At 34.9% G+C, this 20,697-nt stretch overlaps 1 protein-coding gene across 2 annotated transcripts; it reads right to left on the reverse strand.

The window, feature by feature from the left end:
• Positions 1-309: 309 nt before the first annotated feature.
• Positions 310-20,177, reverse strand: LOC117791059 (organic cation transporter protein). 2 transcript variants are annotated; one of them, XM_034630705.1, is made up of 7 exons: positions 19,886-20,177; positions 2,613-3,000; positions 2,301-2,528; positions 1,950-2,208; positions 1,465-1,882; positions 900-1,406; positions 310-835 (listed from the first exon to the last, which is right to left on the reverse strand). In XM_034630705.1, exons 2-7 carry the CDS (start codon positions 2,709-2,711, stop codon positions 595-597), a joined length of 1,752 nt encoding a protein of 583 aa, XP_034486596.1. In that variant the 5' UTR covers positions 2,712-3,000; positions 19,886-20,177; the 3' UTR covers positions 310-594. The 2 variants fall into 2 exon arrangements, with proteins under 2 accessions (XP_034486596.1, XP_034486595.1); XM_034630704.1 differs by lacking the exon at positions 19,886-20,177 and adding an exon at positions 4,280-4,990.
• Positions 20,178-20,697: the final 520 nt, after the last annotated feature.

A 20,697-nucleotide genomic window follows, 5' to 3' on the forward strand; every position in this document is an offset into this window, starting at 1 on the left:
TATCTTTGAAATTTCGAATTTAGTTTGACAACAAATCAAAATCAAAATGAATTCTTACTAAATACTAATGCACTTATGTTTAATTCATTATAGGTAATATATGTAAGTATTCAATTTTTTTAGTTAAGTGAAATTGTGCCGCCTAAATGTTAACTATGCGATTCCGATTTCAATATATTACAAGCTTGTGGAAATTGCCACGATGGTTAACTTTCAAATAGATCTATGAGTCACTAAGTAGAGTATAGTATGAAGTATGTATATAAGTCTATATATAATTAAGCCTATGTGTATTAAAAAGACGTCAGATCATTAGGCAGATGCTGAGCATACAAAATGTAAACTTTATCATCATCAGATATACGAGGTATTTCTACAGCTGTGGAAACACTTTTGTAATGTGGTAACAGCTGCTAGATTTTTGCAAGGAATAATAATCTAAAGTTTGGATTCAAAATTGAATAATCCTCATGGCTACTTAGGGATATTGTTGATGTTATTGTTAATGTAAACGTTAAAGTGCTCACTTAGGGGCCTAGGCAAAAATTGTTTAACTAAACTACAAACTAGATTTTATTAGCATTACATATTGGCTCAATGCTTGGCATCATTCAGGGCCTGTTCCTCGCGATCGGCGTCGATCAAGGACTGCTTGCGTTTTGTATAATTTCCAGATTCCACCTGCTGTTTGGCATCGATGAGCGAATGCTTACGCTTGTATTTCTCCATCTCGGAGTCGGAATCATCATCGTCATGATGCTGCAGGCAGGGGAAGTCAAACATGCGTTCGCCCTTGCCAAACACTTCACCCTCCTCGATGGTCGTGGGAAGACTCCTGTTTAAGCAACGATTAATAAGTTAAGCTGGATGTTGACTACAAAAACAGTTCACACATTTACCTGTTTAGCGTTTCAGGCAACAGCAGGCAGACAAAGGAGCCGGCAAAGAAGAGCACACCCAAAATAATTGAGGGCGCTGCCTTGAAGAATGTGCCCAGCCAAAGGATGTAGGGGGCCAAAAAGGAGGCCGCAAAGCCTGCCACATGCACCGCAGCCACGCCCTGGCCGCGCACACACGTGGGTATCAGTTCTGTGGCATATTGCGACCCAGATTCATATGAAATCGCCACCCCGAATCTCGCTGCGATCGTGAGACAGGCCAAGAGAATCGCATTGTGATTGTGCTGCTGATAGGCGATCGCAATGCCAGCGGCTGCTGTGAATAATCCGCCCACTAGCAACGAGCCGGATGCCATTCCCTTGCGCCCAATGCGATCCTGAAGAAGCACCAGCAAGATACTGGAGGGCAGCACGGCCAAGGCGCTTAGGGAGAACATAATAAATGGCGAAATGCCCATTCCCTCCACATTACGCGATACGGCGTCATAGCACAGGGTAATCACCATGCTGTAATACACTGCGTATGAGTAATCTACATATTGCTTGCACTCTACACTTCACTTACGATTTGAAGAACAGAATGAGCGTGTTCTTGCGCATGCGTGGCGTCCTGAACATATCCAAAAGTGTGGCATGCTTCTTATCGTCGCCTCCTTGCATCTCACGTGTTATTTGACAATGACGACGGAACTCATCGAACTCCGCCTGCGTCACGTGTCGACCATTGAATCGTGCAACTCGCTTCAGTCGCATGATTGCACCATCGATGTCATTGCGCGTCACCAACCACTGTGCGCTCTCCTGCACCACAAAATAGTACAGCACCACCAACAGTATGGGCAGCGATGTGCAGGCCAAATAGATCTGCCAATGTCCGGCCAAAACAGCTAGCCAGGGCGTAAACACCAGTCCCAGACAATAGAACAGACCCACAGCCATATTGAGGCCCAGGGTGCGCATGCTGGGACGTATATATTCGAGCACTATGCACAAACAAACGATTTCAATAGATTATTTATTTTTAAATTTGAATATATTTCTCGCACTTACCTATAATATACATGAGATAAAAGTTGGTATCGGCCGCCAGGCCCGAAATGAAACGGCAGAGTGTGAATGTGGCAACACTTTTGGTAAAGATCGTAGAGAAATCGCCAGCGAAGCCACAGAAATTCGACAAGATCAGAGCTGGAACACGGCCAATTTTGTCAGAAAGCAGACCGTAGAACAGAGTACCGACAACCGAGCCAATGAAGAACAGGGATTGTCCAATTCGTGCCTTATACGCTGAGTCACAAACCCAGTTCAGCTGTTGATTGATGAACAGAATGAAAAAGAAAACAGGTGAATATCAAAGTGAATTGTATTGTTATTTGCGTACTTTTATTCACTTAAACTCACCTCGGTATTCATGCTTCTATAGCCGAAATCATAATTATAAATCCATCTCTCGCATTTTTCCGAGCTGACGGTAACATTTGGTCCATTGATGTCCGCGAGTCGAGTGCAGGAAGGATTCTCAAACTTGGCATAAATGTCGCCGATCTCCTTATATGTCATATTCACTAATTTCTCATGATAGCACCAATGATCCGGTACAAAACTAATCACTGTTTGCGTAAAGTAATGCTAAAAAATAAATACAAACATATTATTAAATTTGAGCATAAGTTATGTAATTTAAACAATTGTATAATAGTTTTTTATACACACCATCGATACGATGATATTGATAAAGCCGAAAAGTGCGAGTATCATAAACTGATAGCGATTGAAGTCGCCGCATTTGGCAAGAATTTGATCGAAATCCATTGTGACTTGGAAGTTGTGACTCTTGAGCTCCTTTATTGGATTTATACTTTTTTTCCCGGGATGTAGATTGAATGTATTCGTAAATACACCTTTTGTACTCTATTTGGGCGTCTTGTGGTTGTTGCTGCTGTTGTTGTTGGATGGCCTTTGGGCTTGTTGTGTATCACAATTTGTTCCGTGTGTGTATGTAAAAATGTATCTGTCTGACTGTCTAGTGTCTGTGTTGTGTAGTGTAGTTGTTGTTATGCAAATAATAAATATCTATGCATTTGGTTCACATTTGGGGTTTCTGTAATAAAAGAAAAACAAAAATTAAAAGATATTTAAATGTTTTTATTTTAATAAATCATTTTTAATTTGTATTTGATTCACATTTGTCGCATATGTCATCAATAATTTATTGATGCAAACTCATTTGCAATTAATCATTATCAAGGTTTTATTTAAATAAATTAAATAAGATTTAAATGCAAATTAAACAAATATACTTGGAAATTAAAACCTGATACAACACAATTTGTTGGAATTGAATATGCAAATATTTTCTTGCAGAGAAAGTTGCTTAAGATGAAGTCGAAATTTATCGATCAATTGACCCAGATTTGAGTACTGCTAAGAAAATATAATTAAACACGTTTTAACAATTTTCGAGAAACTGAAACTATTGCTCGATATTGAATTCGAGGAATTGAGAATGTTGTAATAAATAAATAAACAGATCCACTTAACACTCAAATTATTTAAACAGTAAATTAGATACGAGTCAAACTCGGGCACTCACATGGTTCTCTGACTAGTTATTCTCTGACGGGGTTATTAAATAGAAACACGCTTTTAATAACCCATAAAGTGGACAACGCGACATTCGCCTGGCAACTGAAAATACAGAATACTAAGGCCAAATATTTTATCGGATAACTACTGAGGTCTGGTAACTATGAATTGAGCTATACCCTCTTATCAGTGCCTAAATATATTAGCACTCGCTTTGGATACAACATTTTTGTGTTGTGGAAGCTGACTAATAAAGTCCAGCTGCTCACAGTGACTGCTTATGGCTGACTAATTGGCAGCACAGTAGATTAGAGCAGTACTAGCTTAACATTGAGTGTAAACTTCTCGCTAGTTGTCAAGGGGTCTCAATTAATCGACTTCTAATTGAGTCTAAGCACGTGTGCCTTGCCACAGACCTCGTTGCATTTCGATCACAGTGCTCGAATAAATTTGCAGTTTTTTCTTTCGATTCAAGTGGAGCATATGGAGATTCTAAGAAAATGCAACTCGAAGTGATTCACAACTTTTTCTCCTAAATGCATACACATATTTAAATTTTATTTTTCATTTTAACAACTGGTTTCACTACAAAGCGATTGCTGTACTTTTTTATCATTCTGAATTCTCGTTTCAAGCATGCTCAAAAAAAATGTTCAAGGTTTTCTTAGCCAAGGCGATTGTAACTAAAAGTATTTACAAAATATTTCAATACAAATTTAATGGATTATTTTTATTGCACCACAAACAATTCAAAACAATTTTGCAACAGTTTTTTTGTTTGCTCAATTAATTACCTGATTTGTAACTTTGAATACTTTGGAATATTTTAAAATATACCCAATTATACACACACGCAGTCGTTAATATGTATGTTATTAGGAAAACAGCAAACAAATTTGTTTACGAACAGAGCAACAAAAGAGAAAAACGACGCGAACAACTTTTCGCTGGCAGACACAAAACAAATAATTTTTAATTTCTGTTTTGTTTTTTTTTTTGTTTTTAAATCAGGTTCTATCCCACAATAAGTGTAATTTTAGTATAGAATGTACATATATTAAAAATTATGCTTATTTTTTTAAATGTTTTTCTTGTCAAAGTTCAACGGCTCGAAGACGCACACGACGCGGCTAATAAAAGCTGGCAACAAGTTTTCTTTAAATTTTTAAAAATTATTGAAAAATTTGGAAATGCGTATTTTCTTGTATTTGTATACTTTTTTTGGGAATTTTGTTTAATATTCAGCTGCTGATGTTTTGGGTCTGTGTTCTGGCGAACGGCCCGTTTAGCGCGCAGTTGTAACGCGTTCACGACAATCTCTAGCGTTGTGTATCCACGAACTGTCTTCTGCGAACTGAGCTCACCCAACGCCACAGTTTGTTTATTAAAACGACAAACAGCTGTTCGCTGGCGCCGACGCCGAAGTCGACGCCGACGCTAACGCTGACGCTAACGCTGACGTCGCCGACGAATCAAACAAAATGGAATAAACAGGCAAACCAGGGACACAGTTTTTGTTTTGATTTTGTACTTTTTCATTTCTTTTGGTTTGTTTTTTTGTTTTGTGAATTAATTTTTGGCACTTTGTTGCTGTAATTTAAACAAGTTTTCAGTTTAATAGCGAGGGAGGCAAGCGAAAACAAAGAGAAACGGGTCATACGAGCAGCAAAGCCACAAATTAAGTCGCGATTTGGACTTTTATGAGATGGCACACATGGCGTATACGCGTTGATTGGATTCGATACGATTTCATTTGATTTACATGCTCATTTGAACCTTGTGACGCCGGCACAACACGCATTTGCAAACTAAAAGAAATTATATCGCTAATTATTTGTGTGATAAACATATTTCACATATGCACACAACCTACAACACATTTAAATTGATACACCGAAGCAGTGAAACAAAATTATATTTCCATTAATCGACTTTATGAGTGCACTCTTTCCGACTAAGTATGACTGATATGTGTGTAGTATTCCCCGACCACATGTTTTATATTTCAATTGAAAACTTTCTATTAGCAACTAAATATAAAACTGGGGGAAATACTTGTGCTTGTATTATATATAGCGTCAAAATACAACAAGTGTTTGCTAATTTTTTATGAGCCCTCAAAGTGCAATCACTTTTCTTTAGATGTCGGATTTCCATATATATTCTAAGCAATGCATTACTTAAACTTGTATTAATAATTTTAAATAAATTAGTTTTTCAATTACACTTCTTATACTTGATTGTCAATTTAATTATATTTTTTTTATTTTGCGGATACTAAAACTTATACAAGTAAGAGCCCCATTTTATAAAAATGAATTTATTAATCTTTTATATGTATTAGAGATTTCCAGCAACTGAAACAAACATGATCAAAAGGTCAACTGATAAGAAATAGTTTTATCGCAAGAGAAAGTGTTCATATTTGTCAAGTGTGTACTTTGTACTCCTTAAAAAATTGCGTAATTATCAATAGGTCATTCAAGTGGTCTGCAAATCTATAAAAATCCCTCGTGAGTTACCATTTAAAGCAAATATTTTATCAGTCGAAGCTACAAATCAAAGCACATGGCTAATGCCTTAATTGTGTAATTAAAGATTAATAAATGTTTAAAGGCAGACAAAAAAAAATACAATACAAGATTAGATAACGCCACACGTCGACTTAGCTTAGCTCTTATGTAGCCAAAAAGACGTTGAAGTGCTAATGGTTTTAGTGGCCCAAAACTATATACAGCGATATCTACAACATGCGATCTTATCGATATTTTACTCTGACGAGCCAGAATGGCACATGGCCTAGACGCTTTTTTGATCAACTGTACCAATTGTACACAGCTGGAAAGCTATGTAAAGCTAGCGAAGACTCCAGATAGACCTACAGACAGTTTGAATGAAAGACAGACAGACTCACTTAAGCATATAGCGCATACAAATATTTACATATGGGATTTCTTTTGTTTATCTTCCGCTGGCAATGTAACAAAGAACAAAGAGATCACAAAAAAGTCAATGGCAAAGTGGAGAGTAAAAAAAAACCCCATATCAATAAGAAACCCTTCCTTCAAATGTCTGAAGTTAAGGCTCAACTATCAACGGTTTAGTTGCTGTTGAAAATCACGCATACGCCGCGTCGTCAGCACTCATATAAAAATACTCATATAATCGTAGATTATCTTTGAGTTTCGCAACGCCCTATAAATTGAAAGTTAAATCATCTTCCGCTTATTTCAACATATTTTATATGGGATTTTTTCTGTGACTAAGTGCCAAATGAAGATTGCTTGCTGTGAGCCTAACAATTAAGTCGAATATAATAACAAATTGACACTTCTGGTTTCACAGTCTGCAATGCCAATGATTTTGCACCTGCTTCTCGATAAATAAATTCAGTTAAACATACAAAGCAGCTGAAAATCAGTCCAACATTTAGGTCGGAGCAGCCTGTATTAATATGCATTTATTTTTAATTCAAATAAATATGTTTAATGTTTAATAAATTGCAATTTATTTATAAAAATCACTGTATTTTTAATATGTACTATTTATTTATAAAAAATATAGTTTTTTGTTAAACTTTCGCACATTTTTTAAAACGCAAATCTCGCATTGAAATCGAAGTCAAATAAATTTAAACTCTTTATGCGCTGAGGTTTTTTTTAGGAGAGTTTCGCTTCACACAGACGTGTGAAATATTTTATAATAGTCCAAATTAGATGCTCATATTTAACTTACTAATTATGAAATATTTACGATGTGTTTTTTTTTTTGCACAGAAATTAGTTTAGATTTATGAACATATTTATTTTTGTGCGTTTCTTTCCTTCACAGTTAACTTGCAAATGGAGCGAGTGACGAGTGGCTAGAAACAAGTAGCGAGTATTGTTTACTGTTAGGTTTACATATTGGCGTTGCAATCACACACACACACACATACAGGCACAACAACTCGTTTTGCTGCTGCTCGCGTGACAATTGAAATCGTTTTGCCTCAAGTTCAACGAATGTGTTCGGTTTTAAATGCCCTGCGTGCCAGTTTCTTGATGTGAGTATGTATGTATGTATGTTTGTGTTTATATAAACTACTCATACACACATTATTTGTTCTTACAGTTTCTGTGGGCAACAGCAAATCAACGGCATCAGCTGCGCAGCACGCTTTTCATTTGTTCAGTGTGCTCATGTATGTGTTGTTGTCAGAAGTATCTTCATCCCTGTCTGTTTGGCTCGGCGTCATTATGTCTACAGCACGTTCGCTGCAACAGAGTCATAGCATTGTGTTGCATGTTTCTATTTCAGTTGAAAGCTCTTCCCCTATAACTATAATTTAACTGAACATAACTGGCATAAAAGAAATTCTCCCCTTAATTTTCTGAACATTCTATTCTATTAATATTTAATTGTTTCAAATGGCATATGCTTGCATTTGTTTGTTTGTTGCTCCTCCATTCATTTCTTATGAATAATTTTTTTCCTAGACTTGCACACACATGGGGGCATAAGATACATATATATAAATAGATATTTATACGAAATGCTTGGCGTCAATTGAATTGTTTGTACGGCACATTAATAAAATGACAGTTAAAGTTATATTTGGTGTTATGAGAGTGTCATTGATAATGCGATTTACATACTCAATAATTCTATATGGTATATGATTAATATTGACAAGTGTTTCGACTTTTAATGCGGGTTACGGAAATTATATGTGTATGATTAGTTTATAGCATTTTGTTTAAGCCTTTTAAAAACTGTATATATTTTATAGTTACACATCAAATAATCATTCCATTCTTTGACATAAGTTTATATAGTGAACTTAATTCTTTTATCAACTTAAGTAGTGTAAAAATTAAATTTTCATTTTAAAAATATTATTTACTAAAGTATAACTCCTTATTTATAAGTAAGGCTACGAGAATTAACAAATCAAATATATTTTATTTAATTTTTCTAGAGAACAGAATTGTGTGAAATAAGATTTATTTATTTAGAACTTGTAAAAATTGTAAAAATGAACTTCAATCGCACTGTATTATTTGTATTAAGTGAAACTGGAATAAAACTTTGTAATCTCAATGAAGAATGCAGTTGCCGGGTTGAAATATATTCAATTAATAATAACAGTTTAGTTATTGTCTGATAGATCGTGAATCACGCTTATAGATTGCTAACAACAATATTTAATTATTGCTGTGGTGTAAGGAGATAAGATATTGAAGTACCGGAAACAGTTGGCATCAAAACAAAATAGTTGGCAACAACAACCGTTTGAGGGGGATGTCAATATGAACTTGGAAGCCAATAAGGCTCAACGACAATCTAAGGCTACAAAGCGGATAATTAGTTGACTTAGAACAAATCAACAAAAAGCTGGTCATACTACAACAGATGCGACTGATAAGATGCCATTGGACAACGTGCTTACAACGTAGTTTACTACTTCAGGTACAGCCATTCAAATTGATAAAGCTCGTTGAACATTGTTTGCCCGAGAAGCACAAGCAATAAGCCAAGACTGACTCAGACTGGTTAGCGTCGGTTGTAACCAATTGCCAGATGCCAGCCAGCTTGTCAGACGGACACAAATATAGAGGCAGCGAGAGAGAATGTGTTTCAGAGTGACAGATAATGCCCAGAAAATGGCGTCATTTGTAGTAAAAAAGCCAAACCCAAAGACCCAAAAAAGAATGCGATAAGCGGAGCTCCCCAGCAGATTCATTGATACGATTTTTGGCCAACAATTTCGACTGTGACAGGTGTCAAATAATTGTGTTGAATTCTGACATATTTCTCAGTTGTTAACTGCTTTCTCGCTCTCTCTCTCTCGCTCTGTCTCTCTCTGTCTCTTTATCTATTTGCCTGATACGCCCTTCAGTTCAATGGCACCCGCAATTCGAGCCCGAAGAACGTGTTGTTATGTGTTGTACAGGCACAGGTACTCATAGAGTTTGTGGAAATCATAGATTTGCAAACCTTGGACTCTTGAAATGGAATAAACAATGTTAACCTTGTGGGGAAGTTGATAAAACGTTTGATAAATGCAGCTTGAAAGCCAAAAATATCACACTATGTATATTTATTTAACGAAATGTCTTATATAAAGTTGACTCAACACATATCTTTTAAATATGATCCTGCTTATCTATTTTTAGCTACGTCTTAATTCTTTTTGCTGTAATAACAGGCGACAAATTCTTCTAGGAATTTATTTATTTACTATTTGTAATTGACTTGTTTTGATTCGCTTAATTCAATTAAACTAGCTTTTAATATAGAATGTTCTGGGAATACTAGGAATCGACTTTAGCAATTATTTTTTTCATATTAGAAATCCGTAAATTCTTCTGTAATTTAAACTAGGAAAATTACCAGCAAATCTGTAAGTAAGCAAAACCTTCAATCCAAACATATGCAAACAAAAAATAATAAAAAAGACTATTCAATTGTTTTGAAAAACAACAAAGCACATACAAATGCGAATATTATATAAACGAAGCACTGAAGGATAGCGTCAAGTCATCGACGATCGATCGACAATATCAAAATAAACCAATTGAACTCGAAACTGAGACTCGGAAACTGAATACGACACGACTCTAGACTTATTCCGCACGCGTATGCAAATGATCTCATGTTTGATTATGTTTTGCCAGCATAAATGTTGGGAATATTCCATAGAAACCATGAAACCGTGACGTAAACAAATTGATCTGTCCCAGGGTGTGGTCAGCAAAATGTAACAAATAAAAAAAAGAAAGCTGTTCCACAAATGAAAAGAGACAAGCGAACTGATATTGCGTTTTGAGAGGGTTAAGTGTTTGGTTGACTTATTACCTGCCTGAATTAGGCTATAATTATGATTATGATATTCACTTGCAGTGATGAACTAGTTACAGTAGCTGATTTTAAATGATCCTCAGCATGATTTTAAATTTCAAATGCTAACTGATTTACTGACACAGTAGATCAGCTGATAAACGAAACAGACGACGACGACGACAACTAACGATGACGACGACGCGTCGTCGGTCCGCTGGAAAACAGCTGGCAGAAACGTTCTTCGGATAAGGCCGGCCAGACCATTTACGTTTAACCACTACTAGTCCCAGTCTATAAACGATGATAACAACTCGTCGTCGGCACACGCCGAGATTGTGCAATGATAAGCGTCAGGCAAACAGTATTTCCCTCTAGGGGCACAGACTGGAAGTTCTATCGTAGCTACTGCTTCTGACCAGGCAAATTTGTTGCAAGCAACAATTAAAGTCAGCAACACTGACCCCCAATCAATAAATGAGGCAAATAAAATTGCAAAAAATAGTCAGTCTAGTTTGTCGCATTGGCCGCGAACCACTTTAACACTTGACAACACCGACAACTCGGACATTAAAAAAAATACTCTACGCTAGCATATACTAGATAAGAACTATATGTATGAGCATGTACAAATGTTTGAGTTTTTATCATTCAGCTCAGAAAAAAACGCACATAGCTCTCGTCTCTGAAAATGAGTCAAAAACGTGACAACATTTTTTTTCTGTCCTCTTTTTAAATTTATTTGTGTACAAACAATTTTTACTTATTTAATTGTTGGAATTTATCGTTAGTCTTGAAAATTGTTTGAGGTATTTTTAGCAAGATGAACTGAAACCTGTTGACAGACTTCGTTTCTGAGTTTACTGTTTGGTTGCAGACAGAGGAAAGAAGTGAAACCTGTTGCTATAGTTCAATCTGAAGTTAACTGGCACAATTCTATAAAACAACTAAATATATAGTTAATATTCGCATAAAGTTCAATTAACCAAGTGCCATTTATCTAAGCTCACTCAAAAACCCGTCAGAAACGTGATGTATACAAGTCAAACGAGTTATTAGGTTTAACAACCGTCAGTTGACAACGTTGTTATGATTGTACATTAGAGATAAGTTCTAAAGTTCCAAGAACAGAAATAATATATGATTATCATTATCACATCATGGTCTGGTACCAACTGGTTTATAGAAGTTAGCAATGCATCTCTTTGTAAATCAACGAATGATATTTAAATTAAAATTTAAATTTACGTAGAACTGCAACCAGGTTTTTACAAGCACCTGATGGAGCTATGATTAATTAGTATATTAATGAATTCCTGAACTTGTAAATTCAATGCAAGCGAGTGTTGCTAAATCTTTATATTTTAATAAGTAAGAGATACAGAGCTTCAATTTTTGAAACGACACATACGCTTCTTTTATAGTCTCTATAGATTCTCAAGGGTCTAACAGAAATTTAATTAATAATTATGTTAAGAAAGATTTTGGAAAATTAAATGACATTATTATACCCGTTTGTTAGCTTTTAAATCAATGACTTCTTTCTAAAAACGAAGCTCCTTTACTAACTTTATTAAGGACATCTTTTAACTTTTATTTGAGCTACTTTCATTTTCATCTTGACTTCATTCAAACATAAAGATATGCTTTATATATATTCTTAATAGCTTTCAATTGAAAGACATTAATTTATTATGCAATCAGTTATTTCTTTGACACATTTTATGGAAGCTGTTGAAACTTTTCTGTTGACTAGAACGCTCTCTCTCAGTCGGCACTTGGAGTACTCGTAATCCTCGCAAAGTCGAACAGAAACATTAAAATATACTATATATGGAGAATTTTGCAAAAGTAATTTTCAGTTTGTTGTTGTACTTGTTGTTATAGCTGTTGCTTCCTCTGTACTTCTCTTAATGATGTCGCTACAACCATGGAATACATAATGAAATAAGTCTTAATGCCCTAGTTAAGTTTGCTCGACTAGAAAATACCATGTACACAGCAAATCACGTTCGGTGAGGTAATCTTTGTTTCTTTCAATTCTTATTTTGTTTAATGATTAAAAAGTTATTTTGATATTTAAATAGAAAAATTATCTGTCTTTTATATATTTAGCTGCCTTTTTATATCTAGTAATAAAAGACAGATAATTTTTCAATTTAAATTATTTACAGGGTATAATGTAATGCGGGCGCCAATGTAAAGAGTCGTTAATTGAAAATTATAATGAAAAGACGATAGCAAATTGTATAAAAAAGCACAACACGAAGAACTTGAATGCCAAAGGCAAGACAAGTGACGTGCTTAAGGAAATAAACATTTTGGCTGCAGATCAGTTAGCAAAAAAAAAACAGAACAAAAAAGAAATGAGTACATGTACGTAGATAAATATATATGGTGCATATAATATAATTAAATTTATTTTTAAAATGCACACTTATTGGTTACAATACTCATACATGCATAATATGCATTGCAAATGCAAGTGGGAATGTATAGACATATAAATGTATGTATATGTATTGGAACTGTTGCCACAGTGTGTTGCATAAATTTGTTAATTGCTATTTTTATATGCAACACTTGACGACAGAAATCGAAATTGAATATTGAGGAAAACTTTCCACTCGCCTTCTAAGAAATTTTGCATGACGCTGCCTCAACTTCTGCCTCTGTTTCTGTTTCTGCCTCGGCCACAAACTCTGCAACTGCCACTGCCTCTGCTGCACTTCAATTGTCGTCAATTAATTGTTATTATTATGTATGCACACACACACATGCACACATTTTGATATATTGTATATGAAATATTGCACTTTATCGCACACAATTTGTTTAATATTGTTTTATTGATTTCAATAAACAAACTATAGATTTGAGCGACATTTGCACTCTTGCACGACTTATTTATTTATAAATGTAATAAAAAGTTTATTTTTACTCTATTTTTTTTATTCTATGCACAGCACATGGAAAAATTTACCGTTAGTCCTTCGGCTGCGCATTTAGCTTAATTTCGTTTCTACTTTTTTTTTGATTGTCTGTCTGCTGCGCGAGCGCCGTCATCAAACTGTTCAGTTTTGCTTCTGACACTGTTCCGCAGGTATTCGAATATCGGCCATGACTTTGAGAGCCAACAATAACAACAAAAGCAACAACAACAGAGACGGCAAAACTATTAAATCAGAAACAACAAAAACATAGGAACAAGAGACAGAGCGCGCACATACAACAAAAACAAGCACAGTGCGTTTGGAAATAATAACTAGAGTTCGACTAGCAGATGCCCTGTAGTCGGTTAAAGCTATAAATGTCGAGTAAAATCTTAACTGTAAAATGAAAACTTACTATGTATATAAAAAAAAAAAATGTTATAATTATTAATTCTTGTTATATTAAATCATCCCATACTTTACTAGCTAACGAATTGCCTGAAAACCTGCAAACTGTATACGGTATAATCTATTAAGTATTAAGTAATTTTATTTTAAATAAATTTACACAGCTATTATTGTTATTACATCTTAATAATAAATCAAATGCTACATTGCTAGCTAACGAAATGACTGAATACCGCATATATTAAGTCATTTTATTTTAAATAAATTTACACAACTATTATTATTATTACATCTCTTAATAATAAATCAACTGCTAAACTGCAAGCTAACGAAATGCCTGATTACCGCATATACCCACTTGCAGTCTATATTATTCTGTTTTTCGTTGCTCTTTTGATGCTGTTCCTGCTTTTCTACTTTGCCTGTGCTGCACCATCCCTCTTTTCGAATGCACGTTGCATTTGCTTTGTCTTTGTCTATGCCATTGCCATTGCCGCTCAGCTGTTAGCGTAGTTTTGTTTTGCTTTGTTTTGTTTGGCTTTGCTTTGTTGTTCGTGCGTTTTGCATACCGTAAGGAGGACCTGCTGTAAACGTGAACCGGTTTTAACCGGTTGAGTGCGCTCAGTGCGATTCTGTCTGGGACAAGTCTCTTATGGGCATTATTCATAGTCTTTATGATTCCACTATACTTGTGTGTATTAGTTAGTACAGAGTCGGGCACTTTGCCAGCAATTAGTAGTGCTAATGACATACAAATGACATAACTTTATACAATATTCTCCATACTTATGCATCAACACTTGATTGTACATTTTCCGTAGCGGAATAGAACCAGAATTTGCTTGTTCCGTTCTTATCAATATCACGAACTTCCCTGTTAAAGCAGTGTGATTCTTTTAAACAATATAGAGGCAATAGCTGGCTGACAATGTGACTTTTAGTTGTATATAATTCGGAACTTGTTTATAACATAAAAAACATATAACTATGTGACTTTTACTAAAAATAAATTCCTTTAGAATCATTTAATAATATTAGAAGTTAATGAAAAAGAACATTTTTTATTACCACTATTTTTGTTTAAAGAATATTTATTAATTTTATTTAAAAATTTTTGTTTAACAAGGGTTAAATCGGCTCCGCTTTACGGTATACATTGAAATCTGATAATACGACTACTGTAATTGACCTCAAGTAACCCAAACGTTTTTCACAAACTACATTCTGATGAGAATGAAAACCTATAATAAGTGACAGGGCATCACCCTTAAAAACTACTTTAAAATGAAACTGCGACGCAATCACGTGACGCAGGTAGCACGGATAATTTCCAGGTATGCGAAAGGGGGAATCTTATAATTGCAACCCTCTTGGCGGATGTAAGGGAAAAAACCTTTGTTAATAAAGAAAATCTGCTGCATCGTCAGGGGGAAAGTATTGACGCAAAGAAATAAAACGGAATTGCAATGCAACGGAATTGAGCTGAGGGCCTTAAAATATCACTTTAATAGAGTTTCAGTCAATCACATTGTAGACGGTGATTGTTATTGTTCAATCTTTTGTTTAACCGAACTGAACCGGTTCAATTTGCGATTCATATTGAACGAGACAAGTGACGTACATATGTAGATCTGTTTAATTATTTCTAATGAATAGTGTTAAATCAATAGAATTAAATATATACAAGTTTTTTATTTGTTTTGATATTTGCGTCTGAGAATTGCATTCAGAACACATTTAGACTCGTTTCTCTCTCTTTCTCTTTTACTGTTTTCCCTCTCTGTCAATGATAATTAAAATGCCGATGACCTTCGCCGTGAATTTTGCGAGTCGGAAACGTACGAATTTCTTGTTTTCGTAAGATTTACCATCCTAACCACGTCAAGAATTATTGCTTATTCATTCCTTGATCTGTTGATTCTTCTTATTGTCGTCTAAATTTAAATCATTTTCTTTTCCTTTCTCTTTTTCTTTGCTGCACTACGTCAAATGTGAACGGTAAGTGCTGATCGACCTTTACATAGACAATTATTAATAGTTTACATTATTCATAACATTCAGTTAGTGTTTTTCCTATAATATCGAAATCAATATCTGTTGTCTAGTCCTAAATCTATTATGACCTGAGAATGTTTATTTATTTCAAGGTCGCCATCAATTCTATTTACCTCTAATATTTATTTATGTATATGGACATTTCACTAATGTGTCGGATGTCAACGTTCATTTTATTTAATTTTATTTTATTTAAGGTTTACAGATTACTCAGAAATTACAAGTCGTAATTAATCAACGTGTATCTTTATTTTAACTTATTTGTATTCTCTGTTCGCATTAAAAATGTGTTAAGAAGTATAATTCAGCTGTGATAATGTACTAAACAGGCAGATAATGTACTTATCCACACAGAAAATTTTAAAATAATCGCATAAGAACCATACAAATTATATAAAAATAAAGTGCAAAACAAGAGGGCATCCCACAGTCGAACACTATCAACTTGTAAATATTTTAAACTATTTATAATTCCTAGGAGCTTAGCAAATAGTTTATAAATCATTCAGTTCAGCTCTTTATTATGGCGCCCGTTTGTCTCTGAAGAAGTTGACTAATGCGCAATTTATTCTGACTGATAAGAATTGTATAATAGTATAAGTCTGTAATGACGTCAACAATCAATCGAGTTGTTTGAATTAATTAATATTTACAATTATATTAAACTATTAGTGGTATAGGCCGCAATTAAATAAGTTAGTATTTTGAAAATGATAAACACAATTTATCAATACTCGTATATACGAGTAGTTATAGTATTTGGATTGGTAACACGATAACACATTTGTGAGATACAAATTTCTTGTTTATATGGCACCCAATAAATAAACAATTCGGGGGATTTATCCACACATTTATCAGGTAATTTTCCATTTCGGTAAATTTTGTTTTTGAAGTGGAGACATAATTTATGCTTATGCTAATTTTACTCAGAAATAAACAAACTAATTGAGGCTAATCAAAGAAGAGGTTATCAAATCAGATTTATAAAGAACTTGAGCGGAGTGAGAGCAATAAGTCATCTAGTCTGCTTTGAAAGAAGTCAACATTTTCAAACTAATCATTTTCCGACAAGCTAACAAACGCACAGGAGGAAGGAGCTCTCCCAGGGGGCAAAAGTCATTCCCGTCATGTAAATGAAATTGCCATTGCTTGTTACGGTTGGGCTTTGGTTATATATAGCTATCAAGGACAACTACATGTGTACTTATACATATATATGTTCTATATATACTTTATATAGAACATTGCAAGAGCGTAGACATTGCGTTAAATTATAAACACGCAAATCGCGTGTGTCTTGACTTCTGTTTATATTGAAATCACACTCACAGATACACCTTTTCCACATACACTTAATTATTTTTGGGAAGAGGATTGCATATGAAGACAATATTTTGTATGGAAAAATCCACTCGTGAGTCGGCACATTTCTAGTTCTTCCTTTATGCAAAAGCTCCAGAAATGTTTTTATGCTTTGTTCGCATTTGTTATTGATGTTGCTTGGCTTCTTGCTGTTATTGTTGTTTGTGTTTATACATTATTTTGATGTTAAATTCAAATTGCAATATCGCACAATAATTTAGGTAATTAATGTGTGTCAGCAATCAATTTATTTGTTGAACAATTGATATTTGTAAATGGTATATAGAGATAAACCTAAGAGACTTTCTGCTTGCTAGTATTAAAAGGGCACGTGTCGTATACATAATTTGTGAATAAAATGAGTTTACACTAACAAGGGCTTACGTCAAAAACACTGATATTTAATTTTAGTTATTTTCCTAAAGCTATCAAACATTTTTCATGCATGCTTCAAATAACATAATAATATTATGAATACATTTTCAAATTTCAACTCATTTCATTTGGACAATGTTAAAATAATTTATTTTTATGATTTCACACCAAAATTATGTTGACAGAAAACAAACAAAAGACTGGCAGTCAACAAACTTCCGTTCTGGGTTTCCTTATTAAGCACTGCTAGGAAGAGGGAGGAGATAGGAGGTCAGTCAGTAAATCGGGGTCACTGCTTGCATTGTAATTTGAGTTGAATGTCGAGGGAATAGAGGGCAGAGAACTGCAACGAGTAAGAGATGTTCGATCAGACTCGAACATTGACTCGAACTCGTTGTGATTTTTTCACTTTGTTCAAGCGATCGGAGCGGATCGTTCGAACTGAGCGTTTGATTCGAACGGTCAGTTCGAATCAAATCGTCCGCAATCATGCTGATCGTTTGTGAGCGTTCGTTTCGATCCAATCACGTTCGAGTAGCAATGATCGAAATGATTTTTGAGCGTTTGTGAGCGTTCGTTTCGATCGAGTCACGAGTCATGATCGAACTTGCTGGTTGATTTTATTTGATTCATACCCGTTTTGTTCAAACGATCGGATCAATCATCGAGTCATACTCGAGTTGACTCGTTCAGAAAATGTGCGAGGCAGAGCGCGCACGTGGCAGCGTTTGCGCTTGCAATGATATGTATGTATTTATGCGCGTAAATACATATGTATGTACATATATAAATGCAATAGTATTTATGCTTAAGACGTTTATTGTAAAATTTATTACGGGCTGCGTATACATACATACATGCAATTACACATGCCCATAATAAAATAATACTATTTTAATTTTTTTAAAGACTGGAAAAACTATCAAACTTTAAATTATTTAAAATAAATTGTACTTTTATAATATTAATTTATTTAATTTTTTCATTTTACTTTTAATTTAAAATTTAAATTTTTAACAGACATTTTGACATTAAATAAATTAAAACTAAATAAATAATTAATAATAAATAAATAAATTATAAATAATAGTTTTAATAAAATGTGTGTACATAATTGCGTTCATATAAATATGCATTTACATAAATATAATATAATTACATAAATATAAATGTATGTACATATATGCGCACATTTACTTAGAAGAAGAAGCAGGAAAAAAAATACAAAACCAACAGTGTCGTTTTCGATCGTACTCGAACAATCACAATCAAATCAAATCAGTCAGCAAGTTCGATCATGACTCGTGACTCGATCGAAACGAACGCTCACAAACGCTCAAAAATCATTTCGATCATTGCTACTCGAACGTGATTGGATCGAAACGAACGCTCACAAACGATCACAATCAAATCAGATCGTATGACTCGAACGCTACTCGACCCGAATTGTTCGAAAGCAAAAAAATCATACCCGCGACTTGATCGTAAACAAAGAGACCCGTGACTCGATCGAACCCGTTGCGACCGAGTCTCTGAGTTGATTTGATCGAACTTGTCGCTCTGGTGCTCAATCATACTCGAACATACCCGTTGCAGTTCTCTGATAGAGGGAGGTTCCGGAACGTACCTTACTGACAGTTATGGCAAGTACAGGCTAAGCCAAGTGAAGCACATCCTGGACAGCGATTGTAGGAAAATAATTTGAATGGCATCAAGTAAATGCTGTTAATTACTCATACTATGCTAATATCAGATATCATAACGGCCCTGAGCGTTTAATGACTAATGCAAAAGTTCAGTTACCCACTTAATGCCCTTTATTAAATCAATAAAATTATCAACAATTCCTGCGAAAGTTTCCGAAATGAAATTTATAAGCTTGCTAATAAATATTTATCAAATGACGCTTTAAATGTTTTCTTTGCGCTGAAGGTCAACTAATTTTTGTTCGAGAATATTAAGTATACGCAATTGAGTTAGTCAAAGAATATTAAGTATATGCAACAAGTAAAACCGAATCGTCTGGTCGTTAAAGACAAGTTGATTTATATAAGTATGCATAAATATATGTAAAAGCATGTATAATTATAGAATTCCACAGACAAGAGCAGAAGAATACAACAGAAATGGATCACAAAGGAATTTTCCGAAAAACTTGTCAAACAAAGAGACGCCATCGCGTCGCAATGCAATTGCAAAGACGCCAAACTCAAGTAGGATGTCAGAATAAAGGGAAGATGAGACAGGGACACGGAGACCCTGAGTACTTCCTTAAATGTTAGCCGGCGCCGACAACTAAAATCGATAGTCTGGAGATTCATAAAAAGGTCATTTGTATAATGATGATAAGCGAGTAGAAATAAAAGGCACTCGCTCCGTTTGTTAATTGCAATTATTATTAAATAATACGTAAAACGTGTATTAATATTAATTAGGACATACTTGTGATTTCCGCCAAAGTATCTCTGTAGTCAATTGTGCCTACCCGTTTTTTGGTAGCCAGGACAACAACTCGATTTTGCTTAGGGCAATGCACGCTGCAATTGCAGCACAATTGTCGGCCAAAACGGCAGATTGGGAATGAAGCAGCAACTAGCCACTAACGAACCCGGCATTGTCCACGCTGCGTTCGACGTTTGATATAGTTGTTTACACCAGAAATCCGTAAGACAAACTGAAGCGTCAACGGCCACAATGACAACAGAACGACCCCAACCAAAGCATCAAGAAATATACACAAAACGCACCACGAGCTGCCGCCAAAAAGAGAGAGAGTAAGAGTAAGAAAAAGAGAGATAGTGAGTGCGACGAACAACCAAAAGCGCACCACACGGTGGAAAACAATGTAAGCGAATAAAAATTATTATTTTTGCGAAACACAGCCAACGCCATCTGTGCTGGCGGCAAGAAATCAGCTGCTCTCCCAATTTTTCCAACGCGCACGCTTTTCACATGTGACGTCATTGTTTTTGGCACATGCGCAACAAATGAGAGCAGCACATGCATATACCCTATACTCTTTACTATACAATACCATGCTCGATTTATCTACAGTCTATCCTATTCCCACACTTGGCCAAATATACACTTGACGCATCCACGCGTATAGCAACAAGCTCTCATCAACTTTTATCAGTGTGTGTGTGGGGCACTTGGCCATTTCTGAAGTGGGCCAACAACTGCATGCTTGTTGCGCCACGGGTGACTTTGTGGGGGAGCAAACGCGACTGCTTCAGGGTTAATAAAAAATTAAA

Source organism: Drosophila innubila, assembly GCF_004354385.1.
Source record: "Drosophila innubila isolate TH190305 chromosome 3R unlocalized genomic scaffold, UK_Dinn_1.0 2_E_3R, whole genome shotgun sequence".
Classification (NCBI taxonomy): domain Eukaryota; kingdom Metazoa; phylum Arthropoda; class Insecta; order Diptera; family Drosophilidae; genus Drosophila; species Drosophila innubila.

Coding starts and splice junctions, on each gene's coding strand:
- LOC117791059 (XM_034630705.1), bottom strand. CDS start 2,711: ATGGATTTCGATCAAATTCTTGCCAAATGCGGCGACTTCAATCGCTAT. Junction 1,883..1,949: donor TTATCTCATGTATATTATAG/GTAAGTGCGAGA, acceptor GTTTGTGCATAG/TGCTCGAATATATACGTCCC. Junction 836..899: donor TTGCCTGAAACGCTAAACAG/GTAAATGTGTGA, acceptor TTGCTTAAACAG/GAGTCTTCCCACGACCATCG.